We start from the raw sequence: 22,267 nt of genomic DNA, 5'->3' as shown, positions 1-22,267 counted from the left end.
GGCATGTTGAAAAGACGTGCTCATCATTCTTAATAAACAACTAGAGTAAGAATACATAAGAGAAACAGGGTGGTATCTTTATATGATACACAAGTGTATGTTACAAGAATTCCATCAGGCACACGAGCCTCAAGGTTTAAGGCCTCAGTATTAGGCCAAAAAAGAAGAATGTGGTAAAGTTTGTACTTTTAACATCTAAAAATGTCACTTAAAGGTCTGAATAGAAATCATTGTTTGTTTTTTTTCTTTGTATAAATGACAATTGTAGTTCACTCTCTCCTCTTCCTTCCAAGATAACAGCAAATTAACGTCCAAGCACAAGAAAAGAAGATGCCTGCCTCTCTTCCACTGGCTGAGCAGGTCCATCCATCATTCTGTGCCCTCTAGGCTGCACGTGCTCCAAGGAGACAGAGGCCCCAGTCATCCAGGCCAATTCTGTAGTTCGTATTTTCTACATCATAAAAAAAATCAGAGTCAACCAGCAGCTTTCCACAGCTCCCAGCTTGCAGGGGATATGCAGCCTCCAATGATTCCAACAGTTTGGTGTGTTGGGTAGGATACACAATGGGTAGGTTTCCTTTAGATTCTTTTAAAGAGAAGAAGCCTAAAAGGGCTTCATAGCTACACCAATAAAAAACCAAAAACTTAGGCATCTCCTTTAGTGTAAAAGTCTGTACAATTCTTTGCTTGTCCCTCCCCCATCACCCCACCCCACCCCTTCTGAGCCGAGAAGGATGCCTTAGTGCATGGTGCTGGCATTAGCCACGGCAATAGCTTCCTGAATCTCTCGTATCACCAGGATCCGGGTGAGCATCTGCTCCATCTGCTCTCTGCTGATCGGCTGGATGGAATACCAGATAGGGCTGTTGGGGGCCACCACTGGCTCCGGAGTCAAGTAAAACGTGTCATTCCGGCCTTTCACACTCTGGGGGCTGCATAAGGAAGATCAGAAATAACCAGACTAATGGAACGTTCTGGGAGGGAGAGACCTCCCCGTCCTCATCCCAGGCCTCACAAATCCTGACAGTGAACATCTGGCTGATGAGACACAAAGGTACTTGTTCTGTAGGTACGGAGTTACTCCTAGGGACAACGGTGGTCCCAGATGTTTAAGCCATGCCAAGGTTAAAAAGCCATGGCAGCAACTACAAGAACGTATTTTTTATTTCCCACTGGTATGTATAACAAACACTTGGCCTTAGAGATTAGAGCAAAGCAAAATCAGGACTTTTTCCACATGTAGGCTAGCTGCAGAGCCATCCATTAAGAGGAACACATACTTTACATATCAGAATCATAATTAGAGGTGAGTCCTTCAAGGCTCCCTCCAATTACCAGTCCTCATTTTTTGTTCAGAAGCCAATCTGAACAGGACCATGATCTCAAGCAGCAGATGCTTCCAGATCACTTGCTTGCAAGTCTCAGGCAGAACAACGAGCTCATGCCAATGCAACAAACCTTCAGAGCAAGTATGAGATTAAAAGCAGCCAGTTCACAAATTACAATTGGTCTTTTTAAATACCATAAAAATTACAAGTTAAGTTAGGTGACCATGTAACAAAATCCCCCCCTCTCATGATCAATACCCTACCCCATCTATGTAAATTTACGCAAATGTAGAAACTGTGCCAACAGTAAAATGCTACCCTGAAAACTAGGCCAGCTACAAAATGCTGTGCAACACAGTCAGTGCAGGCAAGCGATGATACGCATGGAACAGAGGCTCTCACCATTTGAAGAGGTAGAAGTCATACAGCTTTATCGGACACCTCAGGGGGTTCTCAGGATTCTCAGTCTGCTCTGCATACATGTCATCTGGAACTAGAAGCCAACCCCCCAGAAGTCAGTCAGACACTCTGTATGAGAAGCACAGCAAGCTGAGCAGTGCCACAGAGTCTCTGAAGCATTTTGTTACTATGCAATAGTTGGTAAGAGACATATGGCTGCTTCAGGGCAACGCTGCCTGGTTTCAAGTACTCAAAGCATTGTATGGAGAACTTGCTTTATTCCAGGCATAGTGAACAATACAACCTGTCCATAGCCCATTTTTCCGTTTCTACCTGAGCCCAAAATGACAGATCTTGCTACTGAGAATGCAATGTCCAATCCAAACCCCAGGTTCATGCTTTTAAGAAGGCAGACTACATTTACGCAGGAATTCTACACAGTTCACGTGCACTGCACACTCTGGAAGAGAAGTCTTTCCAGAGAAGCTTCTCCCCCTTCTCATAACCAATAACAGTTGCCCCCCTTGCCTATAAAAGCAGAACAGGCAAGTTATCCTCAGCTCTTGACTGCCTTAGGTAAGGTTTGCCTCCAGAACAAACTTATTATTAGAAGGTTATACACTCTCTCAGAGGGAGCACACATTTCCTTCTCTTAGGCTGATAAGAAGGACTGCCAGAGCCCAGGGTTCTCACAGTACCACCTGCAGATATCTCCACGCATCTTCAAGCCCAGTAAGTAAATTGTTTCCAAAGAAAACTTCTAGACACTACCTTTCTGGCCTGTCTGGTGTGCACCATGAGCCTTCAGATAGCGGATACTCGTGCTTTTATCCTTGGGATTGGAAGGGTTCTTCTTGGTATGCCTCAATACCTTGGAGAAGGCCAGCTTCATGTGCTGGTCTACTGTCTTCAATAGGAAGTATCTGATCAGAAAAAAGAACATAAGATATTCAGAGGATACAGCTTCTGCAGCAATGCACTTATCATGAACCAGCTGAAGCTCAAATCAACACTGTTAGACTGTTCCAGCAAAGCACACAACAGGCCCCTCTGCTAGCTCATTTCCTCGCTGCACCGCATCTTCTTCGCCTGACGGGGTTGCAAGAGGGCTCTGTCTGCAAGCATTCAAAGTTCAGGACAGTGCCTTAATCCAGCACAGCAGTTTCCTTAACAATCCCGACAAAGTGAAGTTTTTATGTTGCAGAAGTCTCACAAGCACAAGTACTTACTTTGTATTAAAAAACATCAGTGTAGTGAGCAAGGTGGAAGGGGAGTGAGCTCCCAGCTGCTTACACTCCCAAAGCATTTCTTCTGTTACGTGACTGGAAAGGACATAACCTGCAACAATCAGAAATCAGCATCACACCAGGACACAGTTACAGCAGGAACACGGGCAATGCTTACAGACCAGAAAATGCTAAGATTTGTGCTAAGGGAAGGAGGAAATCCTTAATGGTGCCAAGATTAATTACCACAGAAATAACTTTTTTAATAGCAGGTACAGTTAGGAAAACAATTATATATATACACATCAACCTCAAATTGCAGAGAATATACTCCTGCAATATGTCTAGATATTCCAGTCATCCAGAAATAAATACACGCTTAAACAGCTTTTAATTAATGGCCCAACTCCAATGCAGATGCTCCTAATCCAATAATATGTGAGAGCAGGCAGGCCAGTATAACAAATCAGCTCTTGGCTCTGTGCACAGCTTCAGTCAGTACACAGTGCCAAGTGATGTATTTGGACACATGAGTAATCCTTTGATTCTCAGATTTTTTCCCTTTGTGTAGAAGAGGAAATACTATACTCCAAATACACAGATAAATAGAAAAAACAGACAGCTCTATAAACTCCAGGGCTTGTGGAAAGACAAAGCACAGATCAAACAACCACAGCAAAAACAAAAGGATTCCAAAACTCACACTGATACTTAGCCACCTAGCCTGTAACATCAGCTGCTTTTCTGAAGACAAGCAATAGCTTCTTCACTGACATCTAATCAGACCAAAGGCAGTGAAGACATAAGAAAAATTTCTGTGTTCTAAAAGCACAACACTTTAGTTTTCGTACACAAAACCTGTCTCAAACTGTCCCCTCACCCCGTTGCCATCATCTTCTAAACACAGGGTGGAGAAGAGCTGCTTTTGACTGCAGCAGCAGAGGTTCTACTCTTTTTTTTTTTTATAGAAACAAAGAAAAACTGACACTTAGTGGGTTTGGATATGAAAGACCATATCCATCTGACTATATGGCAACATGACAGCGTTGCATCATCTCCCACAGCAGCAACGTATGCTCAGGCAAGATTTATTACCACTTGAGATGAGGAAGCTCAACTGGGATCAGGGATCTCCAAGTAAGCCAACCTCATAAAACCACAGAGCCTCCACAGTCTGCCTTCTAATGGGTGACAAGCAATAGGCACAAAGACCTCAACAATTAGGGCTACAGCCTATAGATGGAACATTCTTCTACTTGATCAGTATGATCTGTCTTAGAGGCTTAATTAATTACTCTGAAAGGGCTTCTATTCACACTACACTCCTACTGTAGCTTTCAATTAAACATTCCAAACTCCAGAAGGTTTTAAAGTTCTTAAAAGTTTTTACCAAGGGGGGAAACACGAGGCTGTACATCCTTGAGAACCTCATGCAGCCATTCAGTGAACCGAATATAGTAGAGATCCGAGAAGATGTCATCTACCCGTCCATTTTCAAAGAGATACTGCAAAAGATTCACAACACAAACCCAGTACAGTAATACCATGTTCTTCTCAAACAAGACTTTATCCTAAGAGCCCACGCACCTGGTTACTCGAACACCTCATAGCACAGCACTGAAGACTTATACATAACTGCCTAGGGAAGTGAGGACCCTTGCACTGACAACAAATAATCTCAGATAGTATCAGGGGAATGCGAAGACAGGAAGGAGAAATGTCTTAGCAACCAAAGTTGGTTGGATTTCATCTCTTGTTTTAGATGTGATCACTGGAAGTTAATTCATATGACTGTCCTGTGAACTCTAGACTCTTTCAGATAAGGAAGGAGATGCCAGTTCTCCTATCAGTTTAGTTCTGTTCCCACAGCTCTTCCAGGAAGCGCACTAATGTTACCAGTTTAGACTTCCCACACCATAGAAAGCTAAATTTTTGCCTTTTAAAGCTTCAGCTAGATCAAGTCTTGACAAATTTCTCAAATACCATCCCCCTGCTTTTCTCTCCCCCCAGAAGTCAAACCTAAAAGGATTTCTTATTCTCACCACGACACTGAACTCATACTAACAATTCTTCAAATATTACTTCAGGGAAAAAAAAAAAAAGAAACACACTGCTGTTTATCAATTGCATTTAGTCAGTGCATTTTTTTCCTTCTTATACTTCATCAGCTAAGACTTTTTTCTTACTAAATTTTTGGGACACTCATTAGAAGCAAATCTTTCTATAAAGGAAAATCTTCCCTATATATTCTGACAACATGCACAGCGCTGCTGCACGTGGAACTGTCCTCCCCCTACCTTCTGAATACACAGGAAGATATAATAGAGCACATCTGGATCATAGGGTTCACCATCACCATTCCGTGCTTCTCGTGTCATTAAGCACAGCCCATAATTCAGCTCAGCCACAGCTGAAGATATGAGATCTTCCTGGAACCTCAGCAGCTGACGTCCTGGAAAACAAAACAAAGCTGTATTATTTAAGCCATAAAGCCATATTATTTCTGACCTTTCGGGAATGATTTCCCACATCTCCAGCTCTGCTGTCTATCTGGCAGTCCTAGCAGTACCACGTTCTCCCAGTACAATAAAGAAAACCAAAATAAATCAAGATTCTAAGCTGTCAGATCTACCAAAAAGATAAGCGGGCAGAAATCCAAGAGGAAGACTGTGCCCTGCCAACTGCACGACGACTGCCTTCTTTTACCATGTACAATGAAACACTGCCCTGCAGCAACAGGAAAACAGCAGCTCCATGCCTGCTCTACCAGGCTGGCTGGCACACACAGCCATTTTGTTCAGCCACGCATTACAGTCACATAATATCCTTTTCTACAGCCACTAGACTAGTTGTTCAAGTCAGCTCAGCACAGACCTATAATACTTCCCCTGGAACATGCCCTGTGGCACTTGGATTATGCAATAATTAGTACTGCAAAGTCAATAATAGTTTAAACTTAAAAATAATCACTGGCAAAAAGGTGCTTTCCAAGAGGAATGGTTAACAGTTAATATTCCAGTCATTGCCTAATCTCTACTTGAAAGAAAAGAAAGCTCTTGTCACAACACATACTTCCAATAGGTGCTAGCCTATTTTGGGCTTCTTTTTCCAGCTCTGCATTCTTGGTCTGTGCCCAGCTTTTCCACACTTCAAGCCCTTCTTCTGGCTTCAGAGAGTTTGGAAGTAGAAGTTCAGGTGAAGTCTGCGGCTGCTGCTGTGGTTCTACTTCAGCAACCTGAACAGTTTGAGCCTATGAAAGAAAATATTTTAGTTGCATATACTTTGAAATACAACAGTTGCATAGAAAACAATTAACTGCAGTGCTACCTCTAGCCCCAGGACATAAGCCTTCTGCAACGCCCTCTCCAGATTAATCCAAGGCACGTAATCTTTGCTGTCTAACTTGCTACACATGAAAGAACATCTGTCTCACCAAGTTGTTGAGGTTTCCCCCCCCCAGTGGATATATCTAAAATCCCTTCAGCAAATCCACACTGCTTGCTGATTGATGCATTCAGAAGTCCCACAGAAGACCCAACACCAATCAGCAGTTCTTGTCGCAGCATCAACGGAGAAGCTAGTTGACAGACAAGGAACTTCACAGAGCTAAAATCTTCTCAAAAACTGACTACTGGTCTCTTCCCCAACAGCAAAAAGAACTACTGATTTTGCTCAGATGTGTTTTTCTTGGCTTTAGTCAACTTACCAAGCTGAGCTGACACAAAAGACCACCACCTCACTACAGCAAGAGTGGTTCAACTGCCCTGGCACTGTTAAGGGTCTGTGATGAAAATGCTGCAGACATCAGTAATACCTGTAACTTAACCTAACTATAATCAAAACACCCCCAACAAAAAGACACTACAACACCACAACAAGAAAGGCAATCCCTGTAAGAGCCCCAGACTGGAACTTTCAGGCTCCGTATCTCTGATTTGTTGTGCTTCTGTCGCTGCCTTGTTTTTGCATCAGCTCTCAACTGCTGTTTGCAGACGAGCCCCATCACCAGAGCTGCAGAGGGAGACTACCACTGAGAAGCCTCAGCTTTTATCAAAGCAGACAGAAACAAAGTTGAAGCTGTCAATCAAGCCTCTGTGATAAAGAGGACAGGAGCCCAAGGGTGAGAACTGACACTCCATCATCTCTATAGGAAACAGAACTTTGCTCCCACTCCCCTCCAGAGCACCACCCCATCACCCTCTGAACAAGAGAGCTGCTCAGAGGCAGCCACTTCTGCCAGCCCCAGTTAGGTGGGGGATCCTCTGCCCTGACCTTACAGCTGTCTCATCTGGTGCCAAGGGAACACACAGGCTGCAGTCACCCGACTGAGAGTTACTGTTTAACTGACCTCTTGGATATTTTCCAAAACAGAACAAAATAGCAGTGGCTTGCCCCAGCTCGCAGCAGCTAAGCTAACACCACAGGAGTGTTACATAGTCTCACAGCTGTGAAACAGACACTCAAAAGCGAGATGCTCACCTACAGTAACTTCATCATCCTTCCTACAGGAAAAGCACAGAACTCCCAGGATTGCCTCCATGTTTAGGGGGTTACACAGTACCCAAGACTCTGCACACTTTTAATCAGAGTGCTGTCTTGATATCCATGAATTGTGGATCACTACATACAGGAATACACACAGCACTGGTAGAAGCTTTAGGAGAAACCATTAGAGAAATTACAGAGTTGACACTTTGGAAACTATTCTATGAATGTACTTCCCGCTCTCAAAAAAAACTTGAAATAATCCACCAAAACCTGTTCAGCAGAAAGGCAAGAAGTTCAGTCAACTTATTTTGTGTAATTAAGAGGAATAAAGCTATCTTCAATACATGGGGAAAAAAATAATCAGATACTGAAGGCTCTTGGAAATCAACAAAACAAACAACAGCAAAAGAAAACAAGGGATGTATTACATGACCTACAAGCTGTAGCTTAAAGTACAGCTTTATAGAACAGCACACCCAGCAACTGACACTTCATCTAGAGATGCAAGGAACCCTCTTCATTGAAAACATGTTCTGCAGTCCACCAAGGTTATGTCCCAATTCCAAAACAGAGACACGACAACCAACAAGCAGTCCTCCCTGCCCCAGCGCTTACTGATGACGCAGAGGGCACATGCATCTTTATAAAGCCAGAAGTGTTATTTATAAACTGGAAGGAATTTATAACAACATTCGTACTAGCAGATGTGGGTATTTTTGTGCTCATTCCATTCAGCCAGAACAGGCTCTGACACAGACTGATCTCTACACCTTCTGATTTAAAAAAGATAAACTACATTCATCCACACACATAAGTCAGGTCATTAATTGTTCTAAAACCCAATTAAAAACCTTTTAACAAAGAAGATCAGAAAATCTGGCTATTATGTTTCTCAAGCATGACAAAGAGATAGTTCCTAGCCAGTGGTCATTGCACATTCCGGCACACCAGGGGTTTATTGGAAGCAGGTCAGTGTTACAGATGGGTACACCTGATCCATGAAGCCTGCTCTGACAACTAGTCAGATTTTGACATTTTACCTGGGCACTGGGTCTGCTGGGAACTCCAAATGCTACATAATGTGAAGTAACCACAACTAGGCCACTAGAGCATTCACACAGCTGACTTTGCAGCTGCAGTCCCCACATTTCCTGGGAACAGTGCAGGAAAAGACTACAGACCTTGGAATACCTGCTATGTGGAAGCTAGCAATATGGACTTGTTTATTCATTTCCATTACAGAGACGAACACAGAACTTCCTTTTGGGAAGCTCTGCACTCTATAACTATGTACCAGCATTAACATGTGGCAGTCCTACATCAGGAGACAAATGCCATGTCACACCCAGACTACAGGAAGAGATACATCTCTGCTTCCTTGATACAAACTGTCTGCTCACATTCCCAACATTAGCAAGTTGTTAACTGAGGACCAAGACCAAAGCAAGTTAAACTTACTGAACAAGTGACTTGTAGTTGCTGCTGCTGCTGCCCCTGCTCCTGGGGTGTGGGCTGCTGCTGTTGCTGCTGCGGGTCCCATATGTGCACTGTCTGTGCTGTGTTCTGGTACGTCCCGGCCACAGCCTGCACTGCCACTGGAATGTGGATGTTGCCATTCATAAACTGTGCTGGAAAGAGTGAATTAGCAAGAGTCTGCACCACTTCCTCGTGAGAGTTCTTCACTACTGAAGTACTTCCCACCATCTTATCCTTGTCATCTTCCAGCTTCACTGTGGTCAGTGTCGTTGGGGAGCCACTGACATGGACAGCATTGTAGGCCTCCTGAGGGATGGCGATGTGGGTTATGTTTTGCTGCTGAAGGTCACCACGTGGCTGAGCAGAGTAAACAGGGATGGTCCAAGTCTCTCCAGTGGGGCTAGTAATGGTCCCAGTGGCACTGTACAGGTGGGCACTATCCACTGTTAACAAGTCCGGTCTTAGAGAGACGTAACTTTGTTGCTGGCCCTGAGGAATGGCCAACACCGTGGCAACTGGCTGCCCTGAAATAGCATACGATACAGTAATAGGCATATCCACTTTGCGCTTCTTCACTGGCTGAAGGACGCTAGCGGTGCTGATCCTCCTCTCTCCCTCTCGAGGAGAGCCTTGTTGAGAAGGTGGAGGTGACAGTGCCCCCACTGTCTGGATCTGGATCTGCTGACCACCAGTAATGGCCTGTCCCGCCACAAGCTGCGCCTGGATCTGCTGGTGTTGTATGTGTTCCTCCTGTATCTCAGCAGCCTGGATCTGCTGGGCAGTCTGCACATGCTGCACTTGTATTTGAGCTGCCTGCAGCTGAGATGGGCTGGGGCTCTGAAGACACTGACTCTGTATTGTCTGGGATGCCTGCTGCTGCCCCTGGCCTTGGATCTGCACCTGGACCTGTATTGGCTGCTCTGAAGCTTGATGGACAGTGAGCTGTGGAGAGAGCTGCTGGGCGGAGACCTGCTGCGGTGACTGCTGGACCTGGACCTGAACCTGCAACGACACCAATTGGGCAGTTAGCGATCGGCGAGCAGCTGCAACCAGCACAGGGCCACTCACAGAGATGGCTCAGCACTGGAGCTCTAGCTATGCTCCAGCTCTTTTACGCTCCTTTAACATACAGAATTATAAACTACTACTAAAGATTTCAGGAAAATTAAACCAGGTGAGCTACTCCAGAAGCGCCCAGCTGACAGAAGCAGGGCAGGCTGCGTTTACATGGTACTGCACGAGCAGAGCAACACGGGAGCTGCATCTCCATCCTCAAAGTGTTGCTGACTCAAGCCAACAGATTGCTGAAAATCTTCAGAGCTATTTCCATTGCAAAGTGTTATTTCAGCACAGGCCTTGCTATAGCAAGATTTTAGGTCCAACTCAACATCAGAATTGTGATTTGTGTATCTTGCCACAAGATGCACAAGTTTTTGCCTCATTCTTACTATGCCCTAAAGACCAATTTTACTGCTCTCAACCCCAGCCCCTAGATGGCTGTGGGAGCCTGCACCAGGCAGCAAGAAATGACCGTAAGTTGAAACCAGCACTTGGCTCCCTCCACACAAAGCAGAGAATTACTACATTGAAACCAACTGTTAAATGTAGCACTATATAACCAGGTGTTAACAGAGGAAACTGAAATTTTAACCTACACCTATGTCATGAGCGTAAGGATACCAATACAGTATTTGCTCTTTTAAATGTTAGAAGTATTTATTTGACAAGAACAATTAAAACCAGTTAATTTTTCATTATTTACTTATTCCATTTCATTCCATTTATTGCCCAAGTCATCCAGCTGTATTTTCTGTCTCATGCATTCAATTTAATACTGAATACTACGTTATGACAAGTACTGTTAGCACTTGAATAAAACAAACTGTTTGAATCCCAAGGGGAATAAATAAATATCCCTGTGCCAACTCAGCTGATGTCTCCACTCTCAGGATACTAAGAGAGGTCTGCCCTCTCCAGAGGAGAGCTTTATCTTAAAGGGGGGAAGTGAATCATTCAACTTTTCCTTTGAAAAAACGAGCTTTTTTAGTGGCACCTACAAGGGCCACACAATGTTTGAACCCAACACTGATTTATTCAGTCATAAAACTGTCTCCATGCCCCCATTCCCTCACCCTTTTCCATCTCACTTACTAAAGCCTGACAGTAAATATAACATTTGAACAGATCTACACTCAGGTTTATGCTGCACAGTTATACAAAGTCTCAACCCCACTTCCCACAGTCACCTAAAAAAGTCTTTAAAAAAAAAAAAAGTTGTTAAGAAGTCATTTGCAGCCAGGTAAGAATTGCTAAGAAATAAGTGGGGTAGCAAAATGCACCACTTGCAAACCAATTGTGTAAGTCATCTCCTGTTAACAACTCATTCTGTTCCTGGAAAGAACAGTGAATTTTAGAGGCTCCTGCTGACAGCTGTATGCAGTATACTGCAACCCAAACGATGTGGACTTTACATAATTTCCTGCAAGGTAACAAGACACATACGACCTTGTACCAGCATGGCAGCTTAAAGAGCTGCATCAGCAAGTGATCTGCTCAGGAGTTAATTGAAAAAGATGAAGTCACCTATGGGACAGCTCTTCAGTTCCATCCGGTACTCAGAACACACTGCCTCACACTAGGAGCAGAGCCCAGTAAGGGGGCCCAAGCACAAGTCCCTGCCCTGACTTCAGTTTAAAGTCAATTGCAATTATACTACCTCTAAGGCAAATATTCCCCAAAATAACACTAATCACTAATAATAATCATCATTAATGTAGTCTTTAATACTAATACAAGCCCTTGACTACCTGCAATCCAAAGGCACAAGATGGTCAATCTAAAATGCATTATCACACAGTAGATCTTCAGTTTCATATAGGAAACACTTGCTTTGTCTTCTGGAATTCAGAATCATATCACAGAAAGAAGTAACTGAGTCATCTGCACTTCTGCAGTGCATTGTAAGAATATCACAGAATACACACATGTTGACTGAGAACACCTCAGAAGGACCCCACGATTTTACATTAGAGTTTGTTACCCTCTTATCTTTGTATGCACACAATCAGTATTACTATCACTAGCAGAAAGAAAGTCTGAAAGCCTGCTCCTGCAAGGAGACAATTTCATAGTGTTAAGTGCAGTTGGATGGGTCGTGAAGTGGCTTTAAGCAAGAAGCACAGCCTAGGAACAACCAGTACCACCTTCTCTCTGCTTTTACAGCCGAAGCTAGCATCTCTGAAAGCCATGGGCAGCTTCCATCACTTTCAGCAGGTGAGTAATTGTGACCTGCAGTGACATGATACTCTGCAAGAGCTAGATCCTAACCTGCACAATTGCAATGCCTTGCTACTGTTCTAGAGTTCACAAAGTTGCTTTTATTTTCAAAATCATCCAGAGAATGAGCCCAGACCCAAATGTTGTAAAAGTCAGACTCCAGAACCACTGCAAGTTCTCCATACTGCAAACTGCTGACATCACATTTCCGAGTAGAGGTTGCTCCTATTTAAAAGAATACTGAAGCTCTACCTACTACACATTCCACATCCTTTGTGAATTACATATCTATTTTTATCAACCACGTTTTGCAGCAACTCCCTCTCTATTTTCAAGTATCTTGCACCCAGGAGTGCTACAAGCCTACACTTGAGATTTAAAGACTTAACCTGGTTGAGACAAAAGGACAAAGAATTAAACCGCATCAGTAGTTAACTTGAAAAGCTTTGGTACAGAATGGAATGTTTTAAATTTGCTGGCAAAGACCAACAGAGACGACAACCTTCAGCAGCAAGGTGCTGCTGAAAGGCAGAAAACAAAGAGGAAGAACGTTCTGCTGGGAACGGCCTGGATTACATTGGTGCAAGAGAATAATACACCAAGTCACCAGTACTGGAAGATTGCTTCTTGTCAGAAGCTTGGATGCAACAGCGTGAAAATAATCACACCCCAGCAGGCTGTAATCAAAGAAAAATGCACTTCTACCATAAAATGTCTAGAAGTTGGACCAAATACTTGCAGACTAGAGAATCAAAAGCATCAGATGCCTGTCCTGTCTTGTAACAGCAGGGTAGAACCAAAATTAATTCCCTTAATGGGAGAATCCTGTGCCATTTCAAGGGAAAAAAAAGCAAGACGTTTTGTCTAGAACTGAGCACATGCAAAGAGAAAACTAGCAGCCGCTCAGAAACACTGAGCCAAAACAAGACTACAGCTTATGCCTTAGTTTCATCTGAAGGCAATTCCAAAAGTTAGGCTTAAAACCCAGGAAAGGTAAGAGAGTACAAGTGGCAAACTCGCTGCAGGAAGCATGCACCAAAAACCCTGCAGAAGCAATATGGGCACACCTCGAACTTCCACACCTGAGCAAACCAATGGAAATAAACCACTCGGTCAATAAAAGCTAACACACAGAACTGTGGTTTCCTAACTATTCTTAGCCATATTTAAGGCTTAAAATGCACTTCTCCCAAAATCAGTGACTCCAGCCCTTAGAACCAACACTGTAATAAAGGGCTCCTTCTAAGATTAGGTCAGAAGGTACCTAGAGCATACAGACAAGCACAAAATAGGTGAAGAGACCGATCACTGAAGTAGCAGGAAATGGTGGACTTGTTATTCAACTGCCTTGCAGGAAGTCCTCTGCTATCTATCAAAGTAAACAAGGTCTACAGGGAGCATATAAGTTAACTTTTCAGAACAACTACCAGACAGTCACTACAGGTTTTTTCCTCTACTCATTCATCAACATCAGTGAGACAATGCCATAGACCACAAAAGGTATTTTGCATGTTTCAACAGTTACCACATCAAGATTATGTTGTCAAGCTGCACTCTGGGGCAGGATTTAGACCTAAGACAGTCAGAACACATGAAGCAAAAAAAAAAAAAACCAGCTTCCCCCTCCTGAAGAAGAGCCTATTTCCATACACAAGAAGGAGCTACCTTTAAAACATCGTTCTCTATTACAACCATTCTTTGAAGCAGCACAGTGGGCCCTAGCAAATGCTAGTCAATACTAGCTGCTACACTAATATTAGAATATTTTTCCAAGACAAGCAAACAGGACCCCTACCTCCTGTTAGAAATGCAGACTGAACCCAGGACCAAGACAGGGGCAGGGGACAGCCACTTCCACCAGAAGTGAACTAAAGGTATATTCTCTGAAGAGCCAAGGATCAGTAGCTCAGAAGAGAACCTTAAGAGCACCTTTTCCCACTTCATGTTACAATGCTTGTAGTGGTCCGAAGTCATAGAACAGATCAGGAGAAGGCTAAAGCAGTTCAAAATCAACGTATAAGGAACTGAAGAATCAGAACAGCACGAGCCCACATGATTTGCACAGTCATTTAACCATTCCTTATATAATTCAGTTCATCTTCACCTCACCCCCAGCCCAGCTCAAGAAGCTCCTACAACCTTGCCATCAGACCACCCTAAGAAAGGTTAGAAAGGACAAACTTTCACTGAATTCACCCTGCAGAGACGTTGACTCTTTGCTGATATCCTTCCATCTACATCTTGCAGGTAAACATGAGAAGCGAAAGGAGGAAGGGGTTCACTTCTGCACAAATGCCGTATTCTCTAAGTCAGCGTTAACACCTCCCCTGGTTGCTGTCAGCAGTTCTGCGGTCTCAATGGCCAAAACCAGCTAGCAGAATCTCAGAGGCCAAGCTGACAAAACTCTTACTCAATTGGAGCAAAACAGCCTTTCCCACCTAGCCCCTGGCGCTGCATAGGGTTCTGACAACTCAACATGTTAACTGACTATTAAGATGTAACGACATCACTGTGATACTGAGCATGGAAGGAGCTCCAAGACACTTGCACCACAGCCCCAGTCAGTACATAACCTAACTGAACAGTTGCATCTACTTTGAAAAAAAAAAAACATTAAGCAACAGTTTGCTGAATCTTTTAATCAGGAAAACCCTAAGGTGGCAACTTTTCCTTCAAAACAGGAAGCGTATTTTGCCAGGACAAATAAAAGCAGCGGCAGTCACGCACTGCCTTTGTTTGTCTTCAGCAGTGAAGAGAGAGGATGAAACCTGAGCACTGTCTATCTTTATGATCACAGGGCTGTCATCAGCACTTGCAGCCATGAGGTCATCTGACCTGTGATATTATTAGTCACCTTCAGCACCACCGTCGCACTGCCAGGTAGAAACATGTTCACTCAGAGGGTCTTCACTGATTGGCAATTGGATTAGTGAGAATTAAAAGGATTATCACATCAAAAACTGGGATGACTTGAGTAAGATTTCAGAGAATTTCAAACAAAAATTCTCAAAACAACAGCAAACGATCCAGCAGAATCAGGCACACTGCTCTGGTGGCCCACTGTCACCCCCAAAGCCCTAACACAACTTGGGGTTTTGCTCACACAAAGCTACCAGGCTTTGCCAGTGCTGCCACTGAGACAGCCATGAAATGTGTGAATGCTACAGCATCATTTAACCCTTAACTACATCTTGACAAGAAACCTTGAAAAAACACTAAGGAACTCTCACAAATGAGTAAAGACATTCCTCCAACCAATTTCTGAGAAAAAAAAAAATCAGGCTAATGCAATGATAATTCTGAGCCAGTTGCTCCAGTACAGACAAATCCAGTGGTACTGCTGAAACACAAAAAGCACAGCCACATCAGGTACAAGATGTGCCACCAGACTGTGCTGGGAGGTGGTAACAGGCTGAAGACAGCCACACAGGAGGCAATACAAACACTACTGCCTGTACTGGCAGATGTGAAAGCAGGTATTCTAAAGCACAGCCACATCAAAAACAAAGGAGAAAGGTACACAACATTCTTTTAGGACAGGTTTTTGAGAGTTTGACTTTTGATAGATTTTTCCATTAGATTTTTCCACTCTCCATAAGATGCAGGCCATTTACTTTAAAAAATAGGAACATAACTTTGGCAGCAACTCTATGGTTATTTTCAAGAAGGTCAGGAGCTTATTTTTCTCTAGAGTGTATGATATTTGACCTCCCTCCCTCTCTGTTACTAGGAGGCTTGCAAGGGTCAAGCCTGAACTCTGAGGAGTTCCAAAAGGAGGCAGCAGTAAGAAGCACATGCATACACATATGAATTCCTTATCGGTTTTAAGATTGGCGTGGGGCCTTTAACATCTTCAAGGCTAAGACACTGAAAAAGCCTTAATCCTTCTAATAGTTCTTCTGGTGAACTGAAAAAATGAAATTTCTCCCCAGAAACATGCTAGCTGACAGAACCAAAGCCACCCCAACCACTTCTAATAGACTCACGCAGAGATCTAAGGTAAGTATCTGTGAAACTAGAGGCTTTTATTCTTCAAAAGCCTTGTGTCACAGGTTACTGTAGGGCAACAGGCTACGGAAGTCCTAGCTGAGCATACAGTTACTCAACAGAGAGAGTAATTGGAAACAAGTTACCCAATGAAAGAGGAAAGTTGGTATTTACTGCAGGATAAGAGCATACAAGTGAGCTGTTAGCTCAAGTTTGCACCACAGCAATCATGCCCTCCTTTGTTGTAAAAGAAGAAAGCTAACAACCTTAGATGCAGGCTACACAAGTCAGAAAGTTTCCCATCTGAAGTGCATCAAAATGACAGTCATGCCTAGAGTTCATCTCTTTGGAGACATACCTTAAGAGAACCTGACACCAATGAACTCTAAGAAGTGCTTGAGAACCAAAGCAACTGGTCCTCAAAGTTCTATATTTTTTCATGATGCTGGATTTTTCTTACTTAATACTTGATACAAATTATTCTAGTATCTGTTAAGAGCTGCAGAAGACTCCTACCTCTGTGCAGAGGAGCCAACTTCCTTGGTACATACGCACCTTTCAAAGTATCTTTCATGAAAAGCATCTTCCATAGTTCACAACTTATGTCAACTTCAGCACGTTTTCCTCCAGCTTTATAAGCCAGTTCAACAACTACAACTTCTGGTACATTTAAGTAAAATTATTTGAAGAGTACTGATTCCATTAAAAACTACCATAAATTATAAAAAAGTGACAGATCCCACTGCCACTCTAAACAACAAGGAAAAGCAAGACCAACAGAGAAGGAAGGGTATTTATAGCTGCTTCACAGAGTGCAAGGCTTCAGGGAGCTGTGTACATGCCAAAACTGTCAACCATTTCTCAAATAGGTTACACCACTACATTGCTATGTATGTTACTCCTCCTACAGCAGGGCTCAATGGAGGCACAGTAAGACAAATTTACTACCAAATTCCTTAAACAAGAGGGAAACACTGTTCTATATGAAGTCGACTGGTCCAGCTTCTTAAGTGTTTGCCTCTGGTTTCAGGTTAGCCACTAGCTGGCTCTGAACACTGTTCTGTGGGTTAACAAGTCATATATTCCCTTAAAGATGATATAAGATGCTTACCTGGACCTGCTGGGGTTGCTGAACCTGTATCTGCTGCTCTTGCTGAGTCTGCTGCTGGACACTGGTTGTCACAGGGCAAGCAAGTTCAAGCAAAGACCCAGCCACCTCTGTGCTGTCCGTGTAAATGCAGTTGCCGCCCTGCTGGTACACCATCGTGGTGGTGGCTGTCTGCTGAAACTCCTGCAGAGCCTCCGGCCCCTTGGAAGCCAGGGAGTCCAGGAACTCCTTCATCCTGTGCTGGGGGATCGTTCGTGCCTTCACGCGGATGTATTCTTCAAAAGAAATGGTGTTCTCCAGAGAATTATTCATATTGTAAGGTCCTGAGGGTTCCTTGAGGAAAGAGAAAGTGAAAACTCTTAACTACAGTGCTCCTCCGGTACAAGGATATTCCCAACTCCAGTAATTAATTTTTCACTCTGAGCACCAGATGAAATCTAGCAAACATGCAGGGCCAGATGCCCTGAGACAGATGCTTTAGCTTTATGAGCCACCTTGCAGTGCTACACTCCTCTCCAATTAACCCTCAGCTGTTCAGGGAAGTCTGAGTGATAGCAGGTACACCTGTGGCACCTATTTCAAAGAGCTCGCTGCCTTGTAACACCTTCTAGAATTGTACTTCACCCAGACCAGGCGAATCTCATCCCACTATAAATCAAATCACAGATCTCATTCATTTGCAGCATGCAACACTAGCAAGAGAAGCTCAGGAATCAATACTCGTGGCCCTGCTTCACAGCCACAGAGGTGGGAGAACCAAGCAGCGTGTTCTGTCAGGCCATGCAGCTCTACTCTAGGCAGCTCATGGGAAGCAGAACTGAAGAGCAGATGCAGCATTCATCCCTCTGCTATTAGGACTAGTACAGCCCTATCGATTTGAACACAGTAAGTGAAAAGAGAGTGCTGGAATCAAGAGATTCCTCAAACAGAACTACACATACAGAGAAGCAGAGCTCTGGAAATCAAGCAGCCAACAGCAGCACTGGTTCCTGATGCTTTTTTCATTCAGAAAGAGGTTAACATGAAACGTGTAAAGACAGAAGAGTGACAGAAGCAGTCAGATGATTTGGGAACGTGAGAGCAAGGGAAAAAAGAAATATGAATACACCTGAGAACATTAGAAAGCTCTAGGGTACACATTGGCAGCGTCTCTTATTGACTTAACTTGTTTAAACCCACAGATAGTTTCTGCAGCGAGCATACTGCTTGTTTCTATGGCACTCATTAGTCCCAATAAAGGGTAACTATTATTTGAGGTCTAACACCACTGGCTACTGAGATGGCTGCGAAAAGACGTGAAACAGCACAGCATTCAGACTAGAAGAGTAGATCTGGTATTACCAGCAAAGAAGTAGAAAAAGGGACAGCATCACTATATGCATATATTGATTGCAGTCATTAACAGAAGTACGAAAAGCAGAACCCTCCACATCATTTCACGGTGATTTAACCACGCGGAACCAGAACAGAAATTTTTGATTGAACAGAAGACTGCAACGACCGTGTGAAGATGGGAGCGAGCTCAAGGCTGTCAGTGGTGTAACCACACTGCCAAGTCCAACCCCAGCTCCCACCAATACCAGTAAGTGCTATGGTAATCTCTAACCACTCTTCACCATGACGTGACAGCAGGAGAAACACAGTTTCTGTTTACATGGAGGAGGTTCATGGCTAGCGTGCTGGACTGTGCAAGAATGAATATCAAAGGTAAGGGAACAAGGCAACTCGTGCTGAATATACAGCTTCTGGAAGTAATAAACACCAACTGTCATGTTCTGAAATCATTACCAAAAATGTACTTAGAACACTTATCAGTCATTAGTGATAGAAAGATAACAGTGTCCACTCGCAAAATCCAACTGTTCAGTAGAAGTTACCATACAGAAGCTCCCATAGAGCCCAGAGCTGGACAGAGACAGTTCCCCCTGCCTTCCAGTGGTTCTGCTCTGACAAGTTCTCAAGCCTGTGTGACAGAGCTGATAGAACTACTCAGCTGCTGACTCAGCAAGGTTTCCTCCAGGAAACATCAAGGAAAAGCTAAGCACATCTAAGCTCAGTGCTTAGCTTTTCCCACTGAAGAGGCTCAGCTGATGCTCTGCACCTTCTTCATCAACCTTTCTCCAGGTGACCAATGACTGCATATCCAAGGTGACACCAGCAGGAGACTAAAGTTACTAATGCATCTTCAGGGTCTTAGGACCTACACCCAGCACACATATTCATCTTTTATCTCATTCTAAGAAGCGCTTGTACACATTCTCAAGCAGGTAAACACATTTTGAGTTATTAACTTGTCTCTATTTTCTGCTTAGATTTTGTACATTTTCTACTTAAGTACCACGGTGAAGCTGTTAGAAGAGCACAATCACTGCACACAGCCACCTGGAGGTGCATTAGCAAACACAGCCTGCAGAGGGGAGACTTCTGAGGAAGAAACCTCAAGGATGCCATGCCAGGAGCCCAGGAGTGAACACTACAGCTGCTCTTTGAGTTTAGTGATACTGATGTGACAGCCAGCTGCTGCAGAGCTGGGGGGCTCCCCCCCCCAGCAAAGTCCTGCCTTCTTCCCTTCCGCTGCATTGGTACTTATCATGCTGAAAGGGCACAGCAAATCAATCATGTCTTGGGAGGTTATTAACTTTCTGGTAATCTTTTCAGGGGAGGTCAGCAGTTATCTATTACCACAAACAGCTAACGTTATGTCATGGAACTACATCCCATCAAGGCTCCTATGGTGCTTTTGGAACTCCAACCCTTCTCCCAAGAGCTACATCATGCTCCTCCACAGCAGACAGCAGAAGCCACCAGAAACCCAGATACAGAAGCAACAGGCCCCAAGATTTTCAGGAGGTCTATCACCTACCCCTTCTGACCACCAGAAAGCAGAACAAATTGCATGAATTCCACACGTACAAATCCTTGACCCTGTTCAGCTGCTCCATCCTAATCCGCACCACAGTTAGCCTATCATTCTCATCTTGTGAACCTGCCACAAGCAGTCAGAAGGAAGCTCTCACTTAGCACAGAAAAATCTTTCTTGTTACTGGCATAAAGTTACTACACCAAGAGTCACTAACAATTAAAGCACCAAAATGCTCCTGCAAACAATTGCAGCACATAAAATCCCAAGCACAGAGCAGAATCACACTGCACCACATGGTACTGAAAGCACTGCTCCTGCCCACCATCAGCCACAGCACCTGCCTTTCAACTCCAGCAAACAAAAAGAAGCTGAAGGCACCACAGGTAACGGAGCAGCCTGGGTTCTCTTAGAGTCATTCTCATCTATCTGAAGGCTGCTCAGGGATATAATTTAACAAAGAGCACTGAATGGTTCAGGCTGCACTCCACAGCCACACGCAGCAGCACAGGTACCAGGGCTAGGTGAAGATTCAGGAAAGTAATGCTGCAACCACAGAAACCATAGTTGTTACAACTTAATTCACCCACGTTTCTGAACAGAAAAAAACCTTTAAGAGCATTCAACAGGCTGAGGTTCTGCAGTATACAGCTCACTGCTACAGCTCCCACTTTTACCAGGATACGTCCTCTTCAACGACCAGACACACGTTAGAAACAGTGAACTCTTACTAGGCTTTGGCAGCACATCTGTAAGCCAAAAGAGCACCCAGGCAGAAGGCTTCCTTCGCTATGTGGATGTAACCCCTCCCTGCTCAGCACAACCCCATCTTCCAGGAAATAAGGGCACAAAACCCTCTAAAGTTCACAAGCACACACAGTTAGTTCATAAACTCAGCCCGAGGTTACTGAGAACACACACACGACTCGCAGCATGTGGACGATCCGGACTCACCAGTCACCATGGTGCATGTATTTCTGCTGCTCTTGTCCTGAGCTCTTAGACTTGTAACGTTCTGGAGAAGACAGAACAAAGAAGCCCTTTCCATCCCCGGTTCCTTTTACTTTATTAAAACCATTTTACGTTCAATAGGCTTTGCCACTTAATGTTATTGGGAACAGATCGCTGGGTTCCGGGGAAGGCTGCAATGGGACCCCTCCCTCCGCACCTGTCACGGCACCGGGCTGGGGAAGGCAGAGCTGAGAACAAGGCAGCAGCAGCGGTGACCGAGCCCAGAGATCCCCCGGCATAAACCGCCCCGTCACCGCGCCCGGCCCCGCCGGCGGCCCGACTTCCCTCCACCCGCAGCGGGGCGCCGGGGCCCTCCTTTGTTCCCCGCGGGCCCCGGGCGGCCCCCGCCGCCGCCTCGCCGCAGGAGCCATGTTTGGGCTCGGTAAGAAAGCGGAGGCCGCAGCCTTCCGGTGCGCGCTACCGCCGCCCGAGCGAGGCGGAGAGAGGGAGGGGGGGGGGGGGGGGGCAGAGGGGGCGCGCCCCGCGCGGGCACAGTGGGGCCGCGCGCGCTCCCGCCGGGCGGGGCCGCCCCTCCCTTCCCCCTCCCCGCCGGGCCCGCGCCGCCCCCGGAACCACCGCCGCCGCCGCCACCTCCCCCCCCCTGCGCACGACGGTAGGCCCCGCCCGGCCCCGCCGTCCCCCCGTCTCGCGCTGTCCCCCCGCACTCCCCGGCCCAGCGACCCCGCTGCGCTGCGCCGCGGCCCGGCTCCGCCTCACCCCGGCCCCGCTGCCGCCGCCGACTCGCGCCGCCGCCGCCTCGGCCCCGAGTCTTTTCCCCTCACAGCTCCCTGGGCGCCATCTTACATTCAACCCCCTGCAGCCAATCAGCGCGCTACTTCGGCCTCGCGAGAGCGCGGCTCCCAAGTCCCGCGAGAGCTCGGCGCTCGGGCCCGCCCTTCGCCTTAAAGGGGCCGCGCTCCCGCGGTGGGGGTGGCCGGTGGGGGGCGCGCTGCCTGGCGGGAGGGACGCGCTTGGAGCGGGAACGCGCGTGGGGCGCGGCAGAGACGGCTCCCACCCCGCAGTCTGGGGGCATCACGGGGCTGCGCCTGGTGTCTGGCCGTAGCAGAGCACGGGGCTGCGGGCCGACCCACGAGGCTGCAGCCAGGCC

General features: G+C 45.4%; 1 protein-coding gene across 4 annotated transcripts; it reads right to left on the bottom strand.

The window, feature by feature from the left end:
* Position 1: 1 nt before the first annotated feature.
* QRICH1 (glutamine rich 1) lies at positions 2-21,964 on the bottom strand. 4 transcript variants are annotated; one of them, XM_065749418.1, is made up of 11 exons: positions 21,877-21,964; positions 21,103-21,163; positions 17,292-17,621; positions 8,900-9,919; positions 6,026-6,203; positions 5,251-5,405; positions 4,344-4,458; positions 2,957-3,065; positions 2,499-2,650; positions 1,731-1,821; positions 2-932 (listed from the first exon to the last, which is right to left on the bottom strand). In XM_065749418.1, exons 3-11 carry the CDS (start codon positions 17,598-17,600, stop codon positions 740-742), a joined length of 2,322 nt encoding a protein of 773 aa, XP_065605490.1. In that variant the 5' UTR covers positions 17,601-17,621; positions 21,103-21,163; positions 21,877-21,964; the 3' UTR covers positions 2-739. The 4 variants fall into 4 exon arrangements, with proteins under 4 accessions (XP_065605490.1, XP_065605492.1, XP_065605493.1 ...); XM_065749420.1 differs by lacking the exon at positions 21,877-21,964 and adding an exon at positions 21,317-21,518; XM_065749421.1 differs by lacking the exon at positions 21,103-21,163 and having other exon boundaries at positions 21,877-21,957.
* Positions 21,965-22,267: the final 303 nt, after the last annotated feature.

This window comes from Cyrtonyx montezumae, unplaced genomic scaffold (genome assembly GCF_038088225.1).
Source record: "Cyrtonyx montezumae isolate F1298 unplaced genomic scaffold, pur_monq_1.0 scaffold_6, whole genome shotgun sequence".
Lineage (NCBI taxonomy): Eukaryota > Metazoa > Chordata > Aves > Galliformes > Odontophoridae > Cyrtonyx > Cyrtonyx montezumae.
Note: the sequence above shows the minus strand (reverse complement) of the source record. Positions and strands in the feature narration are given on the sequence as shown.

What these genes read in the sequence shown, in the direction of transcription:
- QRICH1 (XM_065749418.1), bottom strand. Translation starts at nt 17,600, where the DNA reads ATGAATAATTCTCTGGAGAACACCATTTCTTTTGAAGAATACATCCGC. An exon ending in TCTTCCTGTGTATTCAGAAG is followed by an intron (nt 4,459 to 5,250) that starts GTAGGGGGAGGA and finishes AATCTTTTGCAG; the next exon opens with TATCTCTTTGAAAATGGACG. An exon ending in GACTTCTACCTCTTCAAATG is followed by an intron (nt 933 to 1,730) that starts GTGAGAGCCTCT and finishes TTCCTTATGCAG; the next exon opens with CCCCCAGAGTGTGAAAGGCC.